General features: G+C 33.2%; 1 protein-coding gene across 5 annotated transcripts; it reads left to right on the forward strand.

Moving 5' to 3' along the window:
* Positions 1-2,585: 2,585 nt before the first annotated feature.
* LOC106639815 (protein no-on-transient A) lies at positions 2,586-18,446 on the forward strand. 5 transcript variants are annotated; one of them, XM_089589089.1, is made up of 9 exons: positions 2,586-3,177; positions 4,167-4,243; positions 4,328-4,646; positions 4,846-5,147; positions 5,385-5,680; positions 5,766-5,956; positions 6,044-6,125; positions 6,218-6,234; positions 9,458-10,596. In XM_089589089.1, exons 1-9 carry the CDS (start codon positions 2,788-2,790, stop codon positions 9,767-9,769), a joined length of 1,986 nt encoding a protein of 661 aa, XP_089445215.1. In that variant the 5' UTR covers positions 2,586-2,787; the 3' UTR covers positions 9,770-10,596. The 5 variants fall into 5 exon arrangements, with proteins under 5 accessions (XP_089445215.1, XP_089445213.1, XP_014209086.2 ...); XM_089589087.1 differs by having other exon boundaries at positions 2,587-3,177; positions 4,167-4,259; positions 4,326-4,646; XM_014353608.3 differs by lacking the exon at positions 9,458-10,596 and adding exons at positions 18,037-18,089; positions 18,383-18,446 and having other exon boundaries at positions 2,588-3,177; positions 4,167-4,646.
* The last annotated feature ends 1,748 nt before the right edge of the window (positions 18,447-20,194 follow it).

Raw genomic sequence — 20,194 nt, forward strand, 5'->3', positions numbered from 1 at the left:
TCGGGCGTATCGTTTCCGCACCACCTGGGAGGTAGATACGTTGGCGCGCTTTTTTTTGAGTGGTCTCCCCTGTAGGCCTACTCCACTTTGGGGATCGATTGAGTACATACAGTTTTTTTTTTTTTTTTTGCCTAAAGAGGAAAACAGAGACATTTATTTTCTTGAAAACACCTGGACCCGAGGTGATGAGCACACGCTCCGTAACTTTTGTGAAAACTGCTTTCTCGAGTCTATACCTATACATAGTGTGCTCAAGGGGCGCGTAGGCTGACTCGCGGGGGTTGTTCAAATACCTCTGCTTTTTAGCCAACAATTTTTGGTACATCGCATGATCAAGCCAATAAGTATATATAACATTTAAGCTCGAAATTTTCGTTTACAAGCCTTGTTGTTTGGTAAGCCTTTGTTCTTTTTTTTTTTTTTTTTTTTTTTTTTTTGTTGCTTGGAAAAAAAAAAAGAAAATCAAATAAGTCTTATACTTACAGCGAGTGGCCCCCCTCGGCTGGCTGAAGACGGCAAAACCATCCCTGAAACGCTTTGGGTGTCCACCGGCGCAGTGCTCGCCCAACGGCAGTCTAATCGCGATTTTGTCGTTCCTTCGTGTTTTATGTACGTCCAGGGAAAGGCTCCGCTCTGTGCTACAATGATTTTTATGGCTCTTGTTCTGCCGTTATTACTGGACTCTCACTTTATTTGATGGTCGTCAATGTTTATTACAACCAAAAGGTCTGGCAGTAATTTTATTTTTTTTATTTTTTGATACAGACAATATTAAATCTGCTCTTTGTTCTAACGTTGTAGCTACGATTTTTTGTTTTTACTTGTGTATTGGGTATTGTTTGAGTGTATGATAGCTCAAAATTTTTAAGTATAGTTCTTTACACTGAAAAACGTACTGTTACTTATACTTACCGTATTTTATTTTTTCAACAGTTGTAATCATTTGACTAATTATTCTACAAATATGTACATTTTTAAATGTATTTCTTGGAACGATTTTACATAAATTTATGAGGTGATGCCAGTTTTAGTCAAACTTTGGTCTGGAAATCGAAAAAATGTGTTATCAAACAAAAAAAGTTTTTATTTGACAAAATATTGAATTTTTTGACGAGTTTTAGTTAAACAATTTAAAATCTTGACATGCTAAAAAATGAATTCTCCAAAAAAATGCGTGGAAATTTCGTGGAAAATAATTATTAATATTTTATTACAACATCTTATCCAGTATGTCACACTCATGAAAAAATGTTTTGGTCAATACATTAAAAAACTGTTTAATTGTTTGAAAACAAAAATACGACGTTTTTTATTTACTACACAAAGTGGCATATACATAGCACTATTGATTAAAAATAACTAGTTTTTGAAAACAAAACAATTTAAATAATAAAGAAAAACAAAAAAATCATTTAATTTTATTTAACGTAAATACCAATGAAATAAAGAGAAAATTCAGCTCACTCTTACATGTAATTCTTATACGTAACTAACCGATTACACCCAGTCACGTACACACGCACGCATTCAGAGACGGCAAATTTTTTTTTTCATACAGTAATCCAAGGCAAAGAAAATTTTTTATAAGTACAGTAATCCAAGGCAAAGAAAATAAGTACACAATCACATTATTTTATTACAACATGCTTCCTCTGTCCGCCCATTACAATGTTTCCTCTATGCAGAAACAATACCATATTGCAAAAATGACGATAAATAAAATATTTATGGTTTCGGGCTATTTTATCTTAAACATTTTCTCCTTATTCATCGAATCTGTAATTTCATTGGTAAAAACTATTGTCGCTTGCGCTCGTTAAAGTGCGAAATCAGCTTAATGAAAAAATAGTAATAAACTGCAACTTTCACTGACCGTTACTATACTCTAAATTTGTACACTTGTCACTGACCGAATAATAACTTTTCTTTTCCTGTATTATTGTTATTATTAAGATTGCGTAAAAAAGAATTTCATTGCCTCGTTTGTTGCACTTTTTCATAAAAAAATTTAGATTTTCGATTCGAATTTGGCGCGGTTTTCGAAATTCCATTCGACCAATGAAATCGCTGAACCAAGGAATGCTCCAGCTGTGACCGTCAGTGCGCACAAGTGACGCCACGTTACGCGTAAATATTTTGCTTCATCGTAATCAAAGAAATGCACGTGCTCGCACGAGTATATTGTTAAAAGTTAAATTAAAATTAGTCGTACGAGTGACCATCCTGCTTGATTTGCCCATTTCTCAATCAGTTTTACGCAAAACGAATAAAATTATTAGGCGATAAATAACCTGAGCTGAGTTAACTTATTATTATGAAACTGCGATTTCGACCAAACAAAAAAGTGTAAACTTTAAGAGAGATTTGGAAGAAAAGAGCATACCCGCCGGAGATGTAAGTATATATTCCTGTAAATTGTGTATCATTGAAAAAAAACAATTTGTTGGGCAACAAACGGCAAGTTGGTGAGCACATAAAGCACATTTGACAAAAGAGTCACACAAACGGTCACGAAAAACTTTAATGATCATCCTGCCCCCTCTACAGATCCGGCTCCCCTCGCCTTCCAAGAGGCTTTTAACCAACGCGCTTGGCTACAACGTTCTCTCTGCTCGCAAGCGTTCCCGAGGTCGCATCGATTACTTCTTCAGTTCCCATCTTTCATTGGAGGTTGGTGGACACGTTGTGAAATCGAGTGGGGCAGCCACTCGTCGAGAGCATCATCGCGTCGATCGTACATTATTAAAACGAGCCGAGTTGCTGAGGTAGAAGAAACGCACCACAATCATGGGCGAGGAAGCCGCCAACGTGAAGACCGAAAGCGCCAGTGCCCAGGACGGTCCTGACAGTGGATCAAACCAGGGTGGCGGTGGTGGCAATCAGGGAGGCCCAGGAGGTAACCAGGGCGGCGGAGGTGGCAACCAGGGGGGCCCAGGAGGCAATCAGGGCGGCGGTGGTGGTGGTAACCCAAACCGTGGCGGACCTGGAGGTGGACGTGGCAATCGCGGTGGTGGCGGTGGTAATCGAGGAGATCGCAAAGGTGGTGGAGGCGGCTCGAGGTTCTCTGGAGGCGGACGAGGCGGAGGTGTCAATCAGGGAGGACGTGGAGGTCCTGGAGGCAACCAGGGCGGATCTGGCGGCGGCATCATGGGCCCCGGAATGATGAACGACATGCAGGTGAGTCTATCAGTGTATAATACTAAAAAAGAGGTTATGTAAACGTGTGTTGTGTGTACACACTGCCAGGTACACGTTCAACGTTGTACTTTGCAAGTTTTTATACACCTAATCTTTTTTTTCATTTCGCACTTTCGTCCAATTGTTGAAGCTTTGTCTGAGTAAGCAGCGCTGTGCTATGAAAATCTTGCAATGTTGCGTAATACCTTGTAATATGAGTTAGATTATCGAAAATGATGCCTTTTAGTCATATATACGATTGATTTCGGTAGTTCACGTGGTCTCATCGCACAGAAACTTTCATCTCAAAGTTTCTCCATTAATTCTCCGTCCTCAATGTATTTTGTGTAGGAGCATCGCGAGCCCATTACTTCGGAGCAACCTAATCGCGTGCAGCCGAAACAGTCGATAAATCGATCGATTAGATAGTGTAGTCTTCATTACCTATTTTTTAATACTAATAAATAATCTGGTTTGCAAAGATAATTAGTAAGTATAGTCCCGAATGCTCCGATCGTGTTCTACTTACGAGGATATAAAATGGCGGCTGCTAGACGACTACGTCGGCCATGAGCTGTGAGCGTCGTGCCACCAACCACACATATAGGTATGGTAAACATGGCGGTGATGGTCTCTTGTAGTTGGCCTTGATCAGAATTGTCTGGCTATTTGCGTTTAATCGACACGAGCTGACTCGCTTATCAATCAACGACTTACGAACAGAATTTTATGATTTTTTTTATTTTACTGGTGCCTATGCGTAGTACGATCATTTTATTTATTTACTTATTTACGTAAATTTAATCACTTTCTAAGCATTTGTTAAAATTACAATGCTTTTGTTCAGGCTTGGACAAAATTTTTTACATCCATACACGCATATGTGCGTTTACATCATACAAATTACAAATTCATTCACACACACTAATTGTTTGTGTTTGTGTTGTCGGTACGATTAATTATTGAAGGCTTAATCTTTTTGTTTTCAGATCAAAATGAGTGAATCGATGATAGAAAATATGATGGATGAATCAATGTTGGGCGGAGGAAGTGCTGGTGGACGAATGTCGGGTGGTGGACCTATGAACAATATGAACAACATGAACATGAACAACATGAATAACATGAACAACATGAATAATATGAACAGAGGACAAAGAGGTGGTCGTGGTGGTGGTGGAGGTGGCGGCGGTGGTGGTGGAGGACCCAGAAACAGCTTAGGTGGTGGTATGCAAGGCAGATCACAAGATGACAGATTAATGGAGCGTGTCATGTCTATATCTGGTCCTACTCATGAACTACCCCCCATTGACTTGGCAGAGAAAAAGTTTAGTGGAAGGAATCGTCTATACGTAGGAAATTTAACTAATGATATCTCCGAAGAAGAAATCCAGCAGATGTTTGGCCAGTACGGTGAAACTAGCGAGCTCTTTGTCAACAAAGAAAAGAACTTTGCTTTCTTGAGACTGGTAAGTTATCTTGTTACTTATTAACATCTAATTAAATCTGTAAAACACATTGAATTCTTATATGATTAAAAAAATTACCGTTTGAATAATAATGATAATATTCTATGGCTGCATTCGTTATGATTGAGCTGATTTAATAAAAACTCAAGTTTCAGTATAGTAGTTTGTATTAACAGATGCAATTTGACTTCCTTTTCAGGACTACCATGCCAATGCTGAAAAAGCAAAACGTGAATTAGATGGCTCAGTTCGCAAAGGTCGTGTGATCAAAGTCAGATTTGCACCAAACTCGTCCATGATAAAAGTGAAAAATCTAACACCATGGGTGTCAAATGAGCTTCTTGCTCATTCGTTTGGTGTATTTGGAGAACTCGAGCGAGCCACAGTAATTGTTGATGACAGAGGAAAGCCCACAGGCGAAGGTATCGTCGAGTTTACAAGAAAACCTTCTGCTCAGTTGGCCCTTCGCAAATGCACCGAAGGCTGTTATTTCCTCACAACGTAAGTCTGCTAGCAAAATTTTAAAAATCATGCCCCAACGCCACGCTTGTTTGATTGTCATATGATCTGCAAGTGCCATAGATTTCAAATCTAATGGGGAAGATTAAATATAAATCCGGCTAGGAAGCATGGTTTGGTTTTTAATGCCCATCCGTGTGCCGAAAGACTAGGGTACAATTGATAAAATATTAACCAAATTATTTCCTCAGTTCAAACGTACATATATTATGTTTGCAGGTCACTTCGTCCAGTTGTTGTTGAACTTTATGAGCCAAACGACGATATTGATGGCAATCAAGACAAAAATCTTCCAAAGAAGAATCCAGAGTTTTTCAAAGCCCGTGAAAATGGACCACGTTTCGCAGCCATAGGAAGTTTCGAACACGAATACGGCACAAGATGGAAGCAACTTCACGAATTGTACAAACAAAAAGAGGATGCTTTAAAGAGAGAGATGGCCATGGAAGAAGAAAAATTGGATGCTCAAATGGAGTTCGCTCGTTTCGAGCACGAGACTGAAATGCTTAGAGAACGTAAGTTTATTGGACCTCAACTAAGAATTTTTTGAAACTTGATTGATAAATTAACTCAGATTCACTAAGAACGATGTATTTGCAGAACTTCGTCTACGTGAAGCCGATCGTGAAAGGCAAAAGCGCGAATGGGAGATAAGAGAAAGAAAAGCCGAGGAACAGAGGACTCGAGAAGAGGAACTGAGGCGACGACAAGAAGAGGAGATGGCTCTTCGAATCAGGCGTCAGGAAGAGGAACTTCACAGACGACAGCAAGAAAATAATTTGTTCCAACAAGTCAGTACCCATTTATATACATTTGAAGAAATTGCTATTGTAGTTATGTATAACTAAATTAAACGATTTTTTTTTTTTTTTAATCAGGAACAGGCTATGCGCTTATCGAGTGGCGCTAAAAATTTTGACGTTATTCCACCTGAACGTGATGGGTACCCACCAGTTGATGGTAACCTTTTTTTTCACTCTAAATGTTTTAATCAATGTCATTAGATACAAATCGTTTTATAACATTTTTTGCTTTGCTCTGTTTTTTTACAGGAAATAACTTGCCAGTGGTATGTACTCCTTTCAATCTCATTACTTACTAATCTTGATCCCCAAGCCAAGTCAACCCTACTTTATTTTTTTTTTTTTTTTCTTTTCTCCTTTAGACCTTAAAATCGGAAATATTAGTGTTTGCCAAAAAACTTCTTAAAAGTTCACGAAATTGATAATTTAGGGGTGAATTATAATTTATTTGCATGAAAATTTTTTTTTTAACTATGTAAGCTCGGGATACTCTTATACTCTTAGAAAATACTCGTCCTTGATGAGAAGTTTTAGTATTGATCAAAGTACAGAATTTTGATGTCTGCATTTTTTCTTATACCATTGATCTTGACTTTTCAAATTTTAAAATTACTTATTAATCTTTATATATGTAATAGCTTAACACGTGGAGAAGTTGGTGAGCACCAACATTTGTACATAAACTATCTAATACGATGATTAGGACAACTTCAACTTCTTTTTCAAGTGTAGCTCTATATGTAAAGGTTTCTTCTCGTCTAACACATAATATAGACTTGAGATTAAATTTTAAACTTAAAGCTGACTAGGTAGGCAACTAAATTGAAACTTATCAAATTGTGGGTTCTTTCAAACTGCCATTCACGCTAAAACGTTCACTCTTGTTATACCTTTAGGATTAAATATTGGTTTAAAATTCTAATGCATCTTATTTGTACGCGTATGTTTAAATATACAGGTTATGCTAAGAATAATTAAAGTTTCAAAGGGCTCATGAATTGTGAAAACTCATCTGAAGTGTACTGAGATTATGTTAATTTTTCATGAAATAAGTATCTAGAGATAGAAAATGCCTTACAGATTCTGTGATCTACATTGCGGCACATCTGACTTAATGAAAATATTGCAACTAATATCAATGCCTTGAATTCTTTTGTCTTACTAAACTTTTCCACGTGTTAGCAGACTAGAAATTCTGTATATCGAAATTTATTCTGCATATTTCGTAACGAATACTATTAATGTGGAACTGCGTTAAATTCAGTTAATGAATATATTTAACCATCTTTTTTGTCGCTCTTGACTTGATTGGAAAAATTTTGTTCCAAAAGTATTAATCAGTGATTCACTTTTAAAGCTAGTAGTTCCACAATTAATCCAAACAGACCAAGAAATGCCCAACTGCACGTCATTTGTGCTATTAAGTAAATACTTGTTTATGGTTTTTATCGAGTGAGAAACGTTTACTGTCAAAGTATTTGAAATCATACTTAAACATCTTATGCGTTTAATACTTTATTTATAACTGTAATTGAAATTGTTAGGCAGAAGCTATTAAAACCAATTGAACATTTTCAATTGTCATGTCGATTACCACTGTTTGTAATCATTAACATTGACTCATTCTTTATGAGCCAAAATCATAAGTTATGATAAAGGCTCTTCTATTTTAACTACACCTCGGCCAAATTTTTTTTTTAATCCGCTAAGTAATGTACATCTAAAAATTATGAAGAGTTTGCTTTGAGACCTTGATCACGCCTCATTGCATCTCGGATCGAATTTTTAGATTTTAACAGTTAATGAATTAAGCTTTTACTTACTGTTTCTAAGTGGCTACGAAGCAACTCAAATATTGAAATTCACTGTTTTTAGTGCTTTATATGTGACATATTATTCTACTCCTTAGTAATCAGCGAACTAGTGGACTCGAGATTTAGTTATCAATCATCCATACGATTGCAATGACTGCTCTAAAATACGACTAATTACGTCATAAGGAATTAATTTCTTTACTTACATTAAGTACATTTCTTTATGCTCTCCCAAACAAAGAAATTTTCTTAAGTGCATACTTTCAACAACTTGAACATGAATAGTTTACTTAGTAGTAATTATTGCAGGTCAAACTACGTTAATTACATTTTGATTCTTCATCGATGAAGTATGAAACTGTACGTCATACTAATTGTGCTTGTGGATTTTCATAAAAGGGGTGTAAAATTAGTAAGAATTGGATTTACCACCAATTGAAAATTTACGTATCTACTTATTGAGTTTAATATTAAGACAAGTTACCTCGAATTATTATTATGATCTACCCTAAACCTACTTTTCCAGTGATCTACTTGTAATAACTATAGCTTTAGACGATAAGGATTAATATAAAAAAAAAATTAGTTTTCAGATCTCTATTATAATTAAGTTGAGTATTTTCTTGGTCTGATAAAAATTGAATTCTAGTCAGGACAGTACAAACAATATTGCAATATATGTATGCGTGAACTCAAAAGGGGTCGGCAAGGCCTATTTTATACACACTATAAATACGAGAAAAAATGCTGTTTTTTAATTACATATGTATTGCATGTGCTCGTGTTTAAATATGGCATTCGAAAACAGGGTACTTGTGTTTTTAAATTCCTTATTTAAGTGTTTTGCTTTTGGTTATAAAAGGTTTTCATGGTTTTAGGATTTACTTCCATGGAATGAAAACTATTTTGCAAATGCGTAATAATTAGAGAACGCTTGACTTGAAAAATGAGGGGAAACTGAGCATAAAATAAAAAAAAATAATTTCAGAAAAGGTTAAGCATCTAGGTAACTTCGTGTCTAATGGGCCCAGCACATCTTGAATACTTGTATTTGAAAAATTTTTATTTTTCGTATTTGCAGATTATGAATTCTTAAAGAAAGTTTTTAAATTGGGTAAAAGATATTATTGTTACTGTCATTCGTTAAGAGCATCATTTAATTTATTTACAAGCATTCAAAAATAAGAATGTTACCCAACAACACGTAACATCCAAATTAAAATGGTCAACAAGGTTCACGAAACATTTTTTGTCCAAATTAACCCCATCGTTACTCCTCCAAGTGAATCAGTTGAATAATATCCTTTACCCTGTACATTTTAATCATTTATTGTTGAAGGTTAATCAGCATTGAATGTCTTGCCGATTCCTTTTATATTTACTGTATCAATCAAACTGTTTATTTAAAACATATAACTAAATTATAATTTGCTTCAAGCAAACGTAAGGTTCTAACATATTCTTTTTCCCCTTTGTTTTTTTCTATGTGATTTGACGAAAATTGATGACCTGTGCTGCTGTTGAACAATGGATAATCGCTCCCTTGCAATTCTCTCGAACGTATCGTTTAAAATATGATCACCAAATATTTAACAAACGAATCAAACCAACCAAAAACGATACTTATCATCGAAAACAAACAAAAAAATAAAATAAAACGTGCGTAATTGTGTAGGATCCAAAGTCCTTTATGGATCAGTACGCCAATATGGACCGCAATAGTCGCGGTGGGGGTTACAATGACGAGCGCGGCCAGATAATGGATCTGATGGATATGAGGGTTGACATGGGTAATATGGGCAATATGGGTAATATGGGCAACAATCGGGGTGTTCCGGCTGGTGGTGGCGGCGGTGCCGGTGGTGGTGGTGCTGGCGGCGCCGGTGGTGGCGGTGGTGGTCGCTGGCAGGGTGGTGGCAACGATCGCCAGCGCCCAGGCCCAGGCCAAGGCCCGGAAGACTTTCCTAACAAGAGAAGGCGATATTAAATGCCAAAAAAAAAAAATAAACATTTGGTATAAAAGCCAATGGTTATGACTAAACCTTGTAACGTGGGTGACTCAAACTCTTTCCAAAGAGTTTTGTCGAATGCCTATCGGATATCTGGCTCTTCTTTTTCTACTTTATTTTTTTTTGTAAGATATTGTGCAGATTGTTCACTTTGTCTTAGCGATGGTACCGACGCAATGAAAAATATATTTTGAGCTGGTCAGACGATTTTTTTTAAAGTCTAGGCTTTAAACAAATGAATTTCTTTTGAAAAGTTAACTTAAGGTGTAGCTTTTAATGAGTAGAAAGTTTTTAAGTCCATGTGAATTTATGGTCCAAGGGTTTCAGTAGTATTTCAATTTTAGTTATGGTTTTTGTATAAATCACTTTTTGCAGTAAAATTTTTTTTAGTAATTGAATAAAAGGCTCAAATGTAGTTTATATCCTAGGACTTTGATTTTTTTTTTCTTAGTCTTAGATGCACTATATTTTGCTCTTAATAAGCAATCAATCACTTTTACGTTCACAAGCATTACAAGGAATGAAATAATTACTGTAACACTTGGAATAAAAAGTCAAGGTGGAAATTGAGTCTTGCAATTGCTACAGTATATATATATTAATAAGTCGTAGCTCTAGGATGATTATTTGACAAATCTATTAGAAAATAATTATTCATACTTAATTCTGTGTATGAAATCATTTTATTGATGTAAACAAAGTACTTTAATTAGATATGGAAATTTTTTTTTTATAAAAGTTGTTAAAATCATTTATATTTATTCAAACTCATTATTCTTAAATAAATATTCATGTGTAATGAAAATATTGGTATTTTTAATTGCTTACGTAGCAATATAGTTATTGCCTCTACTTCGCTCTTCAATAACAACCATTCATGTAATTATGCACTTGAATGAAATTTGTGAATAGTAAGAATCAACTTTATTGTAATAAATGAATGAATTTTGAAATTTCGAGTAACTAAATTTTTTTATTAATTGCCTGTACAAATCATTGTGCATTTTTGGCATGATACTATTGAAGAAAAGAAATAGTTCTACTGAGAAATATTTCTTTTCATGAACTTATGTAATTACTGGTATTATTTTCAGCTTTCTTTATAAATAATAGAAGGTTAAAACCAAAAATTATAAGAAAACATTTCTTGCAACTGCAAGGTTTAGTAAAAGGTAATATAACAAAGAGTAGGTATTATTCAACTTTAAAAATTTTAGTTAATGTTTATTAGAAATATTGATATTGCTAAAGTAAAGTTTTACATTTTTAAATAATGTTGAACACCAATTAGGCAAATTTGATATTAAAAACATTTTTAAAGTGATGTGTCATTATTTTTTGATTTAGAATTTATGTTGCTTTCAACCATTTATTAATTTTTTCGAGTTATTTGTTGAACATTTTTTTTGTTTTTGTGTTAATATTTTCATTAATTATTTGTCCTAATCGATACACTATAATTTTTGTTATAACAAAACTACTCGTTTTTTGCTGAGTCAATTAGCTTTAATATTGTCAACTTCATAAACTATAAAACCAATAATACAAGTTTTGGGATCATCATATTATTACCACAACTGCAGGCTGAAACTGTTGTCAATATTATTTGTGCATAGAGCACATTTTCATCATAAGTTAAATACCGAGAGTACAATACTATTATGTGGAGAAGAATCAACTTTAACAAGAATAAGAGCTTCTTACTCTTTTGAAAGTTTTTAGCAATGAACCACTCGATTTCGAGGTGAGTAAAATAAAAAAAATTTACAAAATCTATTTAATCCCTTACACCATTGGGGTGGGTTCAATGTACGTACTGATAATTTATTTTAGAATAAATTGCTGGAAAAAAATATGGTGCAACCTACGTTGAATACCTTAGGGTATTTATTTTTATAGAAATATTTCAATAGGAAATATTTGTAAAACATATTTTACAATTATATTGAATAAAAGAATCTAATAACCCATATTTCCACTTATCACAGCACAGATAAATTTTTGTTTTCTTCAGACAGCCAAAACGATTAACTTTCGTTAAAAATTACAGTTTTACTTGACGGCTGTCTGGGATGTATTGCTGAATCTGAGCTGCTGAATTTTATTCCTTAAGATTTTGTGGAGCTCTAAAGTTTTTATAGACTTTGTCTAATTTAAAATAAAACTTACATGACCTTAAAAATTGCAATGAAGAATGATGGTAGGATTATTCTCAAATTATTTCTGCAAGTGTGCTTTTTCTAGTAGACTACAATTGCACGCCTTAAAATTTCAGTTTATTGTTGCTGTAATTTTTTAAACATCTTAGCCACACAAGGTAATTGGTACAGTTATTGACTCCTTATGTTTGAAACAGAATTTTTATTACGATTTTTCAGGTATTTGCCATCTAAATATATTATAAATATGCTTGTAATACAATACTATTGTACTTGGTTATTGTAAAGCAGTGATTGGTTCATTTATTCTAATGTATTTAATGAAGTTATGCAAGTTTTGGTTATTCCGTCACGAATATGAACAAGACCAAAAAAAATCATGTCTTAGACATAACAAAAAAACTTAGTTACATGCTAAAAAATTAGGTATATATTTGTTTTAACATTCTCTTGAATTGTATTGGGATCAAGGGTTTTTTTTATTCTGATACACTATCTCCCAGTTACTCCATAACTCTTTTAAGTCCTGTTTGTTATTGTCTCGGTTGCAAGCGCATCAACGTCACATACTATTTTTTCAATTATAGCATAACAAAATTAATCAATTGCGAAAAACTTGATCTGCGTTAAGCACAACATTTTAGGATTTGTGTTGTGTCGAACTTTTTAAATTCGCAGTCTTTATCAACGACTGTTATCTACTAATGCCTTCACCTAAGAAAACTGTATAATCACTCATGAAAGAAACCAACATTAAAATATGAAAGTATAATCGCATCTCGGTTTAAGCTATCTCTCATAAACTAATTATGATTCTGGCTTAAGTTCGTGAAACAAATTTTTTATTTGAAAATAGGTGTGATCTGAGTACTATACATGTATGTGTGAACTTTATTATTATTCAGTGTTTGAATTTAGTAAATGACTCCGTCTTTTAAAAGGGTTCCAGCGGGATGAGTTAAGAGGTCGTAGGTAATTAAATTGATATAGATAAGAACTCACTGAATCCAGTGGTGTCCTTGTTTACCCCTCTAACTGTGGAAAATTTCGAGATATTTGCTCTCAAAGTTTACACATTATATACCTCATTAATTAAATAAAAAATTAACACCTCTTACGGAGAAACATACATACATGTTAATTTTCTAACTGTAATGTAGGAGTTACATATTATCAGGATAATAACTGTTTTATAGAAAAAAAATCTTAGCTTTCAGGTGGTACCTTGCAAAATATAGGTAACCCTAGAAAAATTTGAGATATTTTGGAAAGTGTTAACCAAGCCGTTGTGTTCCACTTGTATTAGCATACAGTTTTTACAGTTATACATATACATACATTATAGTGCTCGCTCATATACCTGCAGCAGTGATACCATCTGATAATTAATTTTTGTTTCGTACCAGTGCTTGCTGGAACCCCCCTTAAGTGGTCTACATGCTAAAAATTTCCTTCAACAGACAATATACAATACAATAGCATACCTGTATGAGTAAGTACTTACAAGTACAGAATAAGTTTTGATTAGTCAAAACCGGTTATCACATTTTAGACAATGCTAGTTATATATTGGTAAAGTTACTGAGTTTCTAGATGTAAAAACTACCTTTTTAGTGTAAATTTTACTTTTATCAGCTCCTACCTACTTAAAGCGTTTCTGGGGTAGCCAACTTTACATATATCGCAATCTTTTTCGCTAGTATAACAATTTATCTAAACAGGTTGAACTCGCCGAAAGTTGATTGATAATTAACATGAATTATAATTAAAAGTAAATAGGCTCTAAGTCCAATGGGTCTTAGGTCTTTAAATCTCTATATGATATTGATAAATAGGTGGTTCAATTACTTGTAATAATAGAACTCTCGTACATAGCTGAGCTTTTCTTTGCTACAAACATCTCTATATTTATATAGGTGTCTTCTAGACTCTTTTTAATTAAACTTAGGTACTTACATATGTATATATTTTAGAGAAACTCTAACGAAATCAAATGCCTTTCAAAAAATTGTTTTAGGGCTGGGATTGCTCGTTTCGAGATCGTTTCTCGAAAGCAACTATTTTCGTGATTCGCACTCATGTTATTGCATATCTTTTATTCTTATAAGGTACAAAAAAAAAAAAAAAATTTAAGCCGTATAAAGTTAAACTGCTAATTTATGAGGCTCTTTTACCGTCAAGCTTGAATCAGATGGCGCCAGGGCACGTCGCGACTGTCATACTTACACACCGTCAAATTTACAGTTGTGTATTGTGTTCGTGAGCCTATCTGTGTAATGAGCAAAGCAGAAGACATAACCTTTGTAAATGATTGCTGTTGTTTGCAGACAATTTTTGTTTGCATTTACGTTTAAAGATAGTAGGAAAAATGAAGTGCAGTGTAATATCCTGCGATAAGAAAGTGAAATTTAAATTTCCTTCTGATAGTGTGATAAAAAAAAAGTGGCTCGAAGCAATTGGGAGACCAACATTTTTGCCACTCCCAAGTCATGGCTTACCTGTCCACGAGTTCTGCTTTTCTTTCACTGACTCTTGCTCCTTTCCCTTTTAAAAGCTTTTTCAATTCTGAAACTTTTAAGCTCCCATAATATTCTTTCTTGTCTTCCTTATTCATTTCAAATATTGCGCTTTACCACTACACTTTAATTTCCTATGTACATACAACACTGAAAAGTAATGTTGTGTGAGTGAGACGGCCATGACAGCCGCGACGTGCCCTGGCGCCATCTGATTCAAGCTTGACGGTAAAAGAGCCTCATAGACGTTAAGTATGCGTTAAAAAAATTTTGCAATCTCGATCTTTTTGTTAAAAAAAGATTTTGACCGACTTACATTGTTATAGTTCTGTCTTCTATTTTCGCATGCTTTTTCGTTCATTTTTTTTTTTGTTTTTTGTTTTTTCTTGAACAAACCATTTTTTGTCCTACAGTAATGTTGGATAACGCTTGGCGGAAGAAACAGTAGGGGAGACCAGGGCACGCAGAGCACTCTAACTTTATTGAGCTGTATTTCTTAAAGGAATGAGGATTAAAGTAGCTAAAAAATTGTGTTGTAAAAGTATGATACTTGTGGACCTAGCCTACAAGTTGAAAAATTATTGTGCAACATTTAAAATTTAAAATAAAAAAAATTGCTCGTTCTCAAAAAGCTCTACTATGCCCCAGGGGTGGGGTACGGTGTGGTACGGGCTGGGGCATTCGTAGCGTGAAGGATACATAATAGTTAAAAGGTGTGTGCTATAGAAAAAAAAGTTAGGTAATTTATTTATTTATTTTCGAATCTTTCTTTACATTGTAAGTGAACTCATAACACTAAATCATGAACACATTAAATTTCTGTAATAAAATTCTTTGTCTTTTGAATATGTTATTCACTGCATTAAATCAAAGTAAATTATTAAATAAATTCTGTTCCTCTGGAAAATCAGTAGCAAAAAGGATTGGGCAGTCTAGAATCGACATATTATTCCGATTGCAAATAGTAGAATTCGCACTCTGATGTTCATTTAATTGTACTATTTTGTTAATATTTAAAGCTTTCAGTCAATTTCTTCGCGTGTTTTTTGTAGTCTTAACAGGTAAACTACCTAATGTTTACGTTGTTCTACAAAAAACTTAACCTAAAAATCAGCTGTGTAACGCTCGCGCCAGCGCTCGCACTGCCGCGGCCAGGCTACGCTCTGCCCCAGCCAGATGCTACGCTGTGCCCCATATGACACGCTTGCTTGTTTTTGTTATAATTTTGTTGTTACTTATTTTCTAAAAAAATTAAAAAAAGGAAATTGTAGCTAACGAGTCCAGCTTTCAATTAAGCCCAATTGTAAAAATGTTGCTGTAATAGGCTATATTTAAACAGCCGTTGAAAATGATCATCCGATCAATGTAAATACTACAAATATAAAACTTTTTTTTAAATGAATAAATACTTATTATAATGCCTAAAAATATTTAAGGGAATTCAAGGGACATCAGTATAGGTGTTCAAAAAAAAAAAAACCTGAAAATTATCATTAGTTTTCTTTTTACTTAAATGCCACGCAGACCCAGACTGCCACGTTTACCCTGGTCTCCCCTACTTCAGGTCGAACTGATATACAAATCTTATGAGGCTCTTTTACCGTCAAGCTTGAATCAGATGGCGCCAGGGCACGTCGCGGCTGTCATACTTACACACCGTCAAATTTACAGTTGTGTATTGCGTTCGTGAGCCTATCTGTGTAATGAGCAAAGCAGAAGACATAACCTTTGTAAATGATTGCTGTTGTTTGCAGACAATTTTTGTTTGCATTTACGTTTAAAGATAGTAGGAAAAATGAAGTGCAGTGTAATATCCTGCGATAAGAAAGTGAAATTTAAATTTCCTTCTGATAGTGTGATAAAAAAAAAGTGGCTCGAAGCAATTGGGAGACCAACATTTTTGTCGCTCCCAAGTCATGGCTTACCTGTCCACGAGTTCTGCTTTTCTTTCACTGACTCTTGCTCCTTTCCCTTTTAAAAGCTTTTTCAATTCTGAAACTTTTAAGCTCCCATAATATTCTTTCTTGTCTTCCTTATTCATTTCAAAATTTCAAATATTGCGCTTTACCACTACACTTTAATTTCCTATGTACATACAACACTGAAAAGTAATGTTGTGTGAGTGAGACGGCCATGACAGCCGCGACGTGCCCTGGCGCCATCTGATTCAAGCTTGACGGTAAAAGAGCCTCATAGACACCACAAAAGCAATTAAAGCCTCTTATGTAGCAGATTCATCAAGCATGTCGTGTATGCTTATGCCTAGTAATTTTATTAAGTTTAAATTTTTTACAAATTTTATTATGCTCTCGAACGCCTACAAAAAATGTCTGTAACTGAGGATCCCCAACAAAAAAGTTTTCGTAACATTACTTACATGTATATGTACATAAAGGTTCTGTAAGTAAAATAACAAAGTTGATTAGCCCCTTTTTATTATTCATGCTTGTTTAAAATGAATTGTTCGTTACAATAGCGCACATTAGACTGCATCAAGAGAATTAGATTGAATTGAATTTATTGCTAAGGAGAATGGGTAATACGTAAACATGAACTTGAAAATTAGTTTTATCACTAACAGTGATTCCTCGTTATCAATAAAAACTAGGAACTTGAAATTGTTTAACTACGCTAGGTTGATATATTTTACCGTTTGGTTAATAATGGGGATGGGAAAGACCAAAAAAAATGTTATTTCTAAAATTCAACCATTTTTTCCGTACTTGAATTTTTTGGTAAAACCAAGTATGCGTACATAAATGAGTCAGCATTCATACAAATGCTAATGCTGCACTAGAAGATGATTAAATAAATCGCATATCTGACCCTGGAAACGATGTTTCTCTTGCCTCGGTTGACTCTTGAAAAATTAGGAAATTTTATTTCAAAGATTAAAAATCCCACAGATTGTTATCTGCTCTTTTTAGTAAAAATATTCTCTTTTACATTCAGTTACGTTATTGTTACGTTACGTCATATTTACAATGTGAAATCAGTTGCGTTATTACACTCAATTTGTGTAAGTGCTTCATATACATCCCATTGTCTATTAATCATTACAACTTTTCAATTTCACGCTGGCATAAATATACTGTCATGTGTGGATTGCTTTAGTCGGGGAACAAAATTGAACATCAATAGAATAATACTACTCAATGCATAACCAATCACTGTTGAATAAGTGATTCATAACTGTACCACTTATACTAAAACCAATTTTTTCTAAAACCTAGATTATATCATATTTCTATGCGACAAAAATTGATCTTAGGAATAATTCAACTTCGAATCATTTGCTGAAATAAAAATATTAGGATATTTACAAAATTACTTTTGTTTTCTCTAAGGCACACATAAATTTTATTTTTTTATTTGAACGAATTCTTGAACTTATCTACTTGATATAAATTTTTACTAAATCAATTAACTTTTGTCAAGTAACAAAATCAAATCTAAGTATCGGATAAGAATAGTTTTTTTTATTTCTCTTATCTTAAAAAAAAAAAAAGAATAGGAAACTCAAAGAAGCTTTTCTCACTATGAATAACACAAATTTACATATGTTTTCAGATGTGGGCAGTTTGCGGTTGATCTTGTGACAATCTCATGGTTTTGAAATTCATGTAAGTTCCAATCATTTAAAATAAAATTTTTTTTTCGCCAAAAACCAATTTAATATAAACCCCTTCGCCACGCTTGTTTGATTTATTTAATCTGCAAGTGCCATATTTGTAATATTATTGGGGAATATTAAATAATGTCCAGCTAGGAAGCATGGTTTGGTTATTAAATGCCTCACTATGTGCCGAAAGTCGAGGATACACCATTACTATTTTTAATAATTGATTCATCGTAATTTTTTTGCAAGATTTTTTAAAATTTCATCTGTTATATGTTAAATTTTATGCATTTATAGGTGTGAGAACTATCTTCAAATCTTGTTTTCGAGGAATATCAACTTTTTGGGATCGAAAAAGAGCTGCCAACATTTTGGTAAGTTACAATAAGGAGTCCTTCAAAACTTTTATTTTATGTACTAAACAACATTCGATTTTAATATGATGAGTATCTTTCGGGGCTGATAACTTTGATGTTAATAAAAATATCCCAACGTGTACTGAAATATTACAAATTCTTAAAAATAATTCTTGATGTATAATAACCTTATATTTATAGCTCTTTTAAATTATTTTACAGATAAAATGATTAGGTGGAAATCCATGTCTGAAGTTCAAGGTTCCAGAAACAACGAAAATTCTCCTTTTTGTGAAAAGGTAATAAATTATAATAAAACATTTTGTTTTACCATACTTAAAAAATTTTATTAAGTGATGCTACTAACAGACTAGAGTTTCTGAATTTTCTTTGAAGACAATTTTTAATACTGACAATACCTTGTAATATTTAAATAAATGAAAATATAAAACTTGACTAAACTAAACTTCTATTTTGAATTTCAGGTTTTTGTTTCAAGTTCAACACCATCCGTCTGAACTGATGAACTCTTCGGTAATGATTTTTATTCGTTTACTTATAATATTAAGATCTCTTGAACTTACTATCCAAAATTTCTTGAAACTGTCAGATTTTATTTTTACTCTTTCTTTTAATTTAACATGATGCTTCCTTACAGACTAGAGTTTCTGAAATTTTAAATTGAAGACAACTTATTTTACTGATTTTTTTTATATCACAATATAAATTGTTAGTTTCATAAAGCAGTTTAATTAATAATTACATTTTTTGTTTTTTCAGTTCTGAAAATGAGGCAGGTCGTTTCCTGAGGACTACAGTAATGAGCACTATCCCCAAAGTTTGTGCCGCAATTTTCGGGCCTCCTACTATTAGGTACATTTATTTTAAAATTATAATTTTAATTTTCTTAATTAATTGAAATATAATTTTATCAAAAATATTTCAATTTTATTATGATGATATTTTTAATTTTACCATCTTTCGGGGCTGAAAGTTTTGATGCGAAACCTTAATCTGATGTTGAAAATAATAATTAGAGATAATAAAACGATATCTACATTTTTAAGAAATAAGGATTAATTTGGTTTTAGGTATCTACATTGCTGTGATAAGACGTTATGAAATCTGGCACATCATTTATTAGCAATGGTATGTATTAAAATTGAATATTTCTTAAAAATATATTTAAGTTTATTTTTCTGATGAAAAATTGGCTAGAGTCCTGATTTCAAGATGACACTTTTCGTTCATTTCCTGATAAATTATTTAAACAGTTAATGATTATAAATACTTACTTGAATCATTTGACTAACATACGTGAAATACATTCTGTTTCAGAATTCAACAAATAGCTGGTGGCTGAGCAAACATTACATTTCAACTCAAGCAAAAAGTTAACAACAAATTGTTGAAAAAAAATGTATCTCACTTTTACTGTAAAAAAAATAATAAAGAGTTTAATTGCTATTACGATTGTCTTTTTTTTTATATTTGGATAAGAAAAGGAATAAGAACAAATGAACAAAGTCGATAAAGTTAGCATGGAAAAAAGCTTTGACATTTTATTGTGTAACCGCAGATAAAGCCTTATACACTTTCACACGAAGTCGGTGATGTCAAAATAATATACTTTAGTTAAAATGTACATGAATATAAATGTTAACAAATTGTGTAAATGTGCTTTGGTGAGCATCAATAAAAGATACAAAAATCGTCTCCTTAACCTGTTACTGTAGTGATCCGTATTTTAAAT

This window comes from Copidosoma floridanum, unplaced genomic scaffold (genome assembly GCF_036245765.1).
Source record: "Copidosoma floridanum isolate Cflo_tuat_1 unplaced genomic scaffold, Cflo_Japanese_pri ptg000007l, whole genome shotgun sequence".
NCBI classification, from domain to species: Eukaryota; Metazoa; Arthropoda; class Insecta; order Hymenoptera; family Encyrtidae; genus Copidosoma; species Copidosoma floridanum.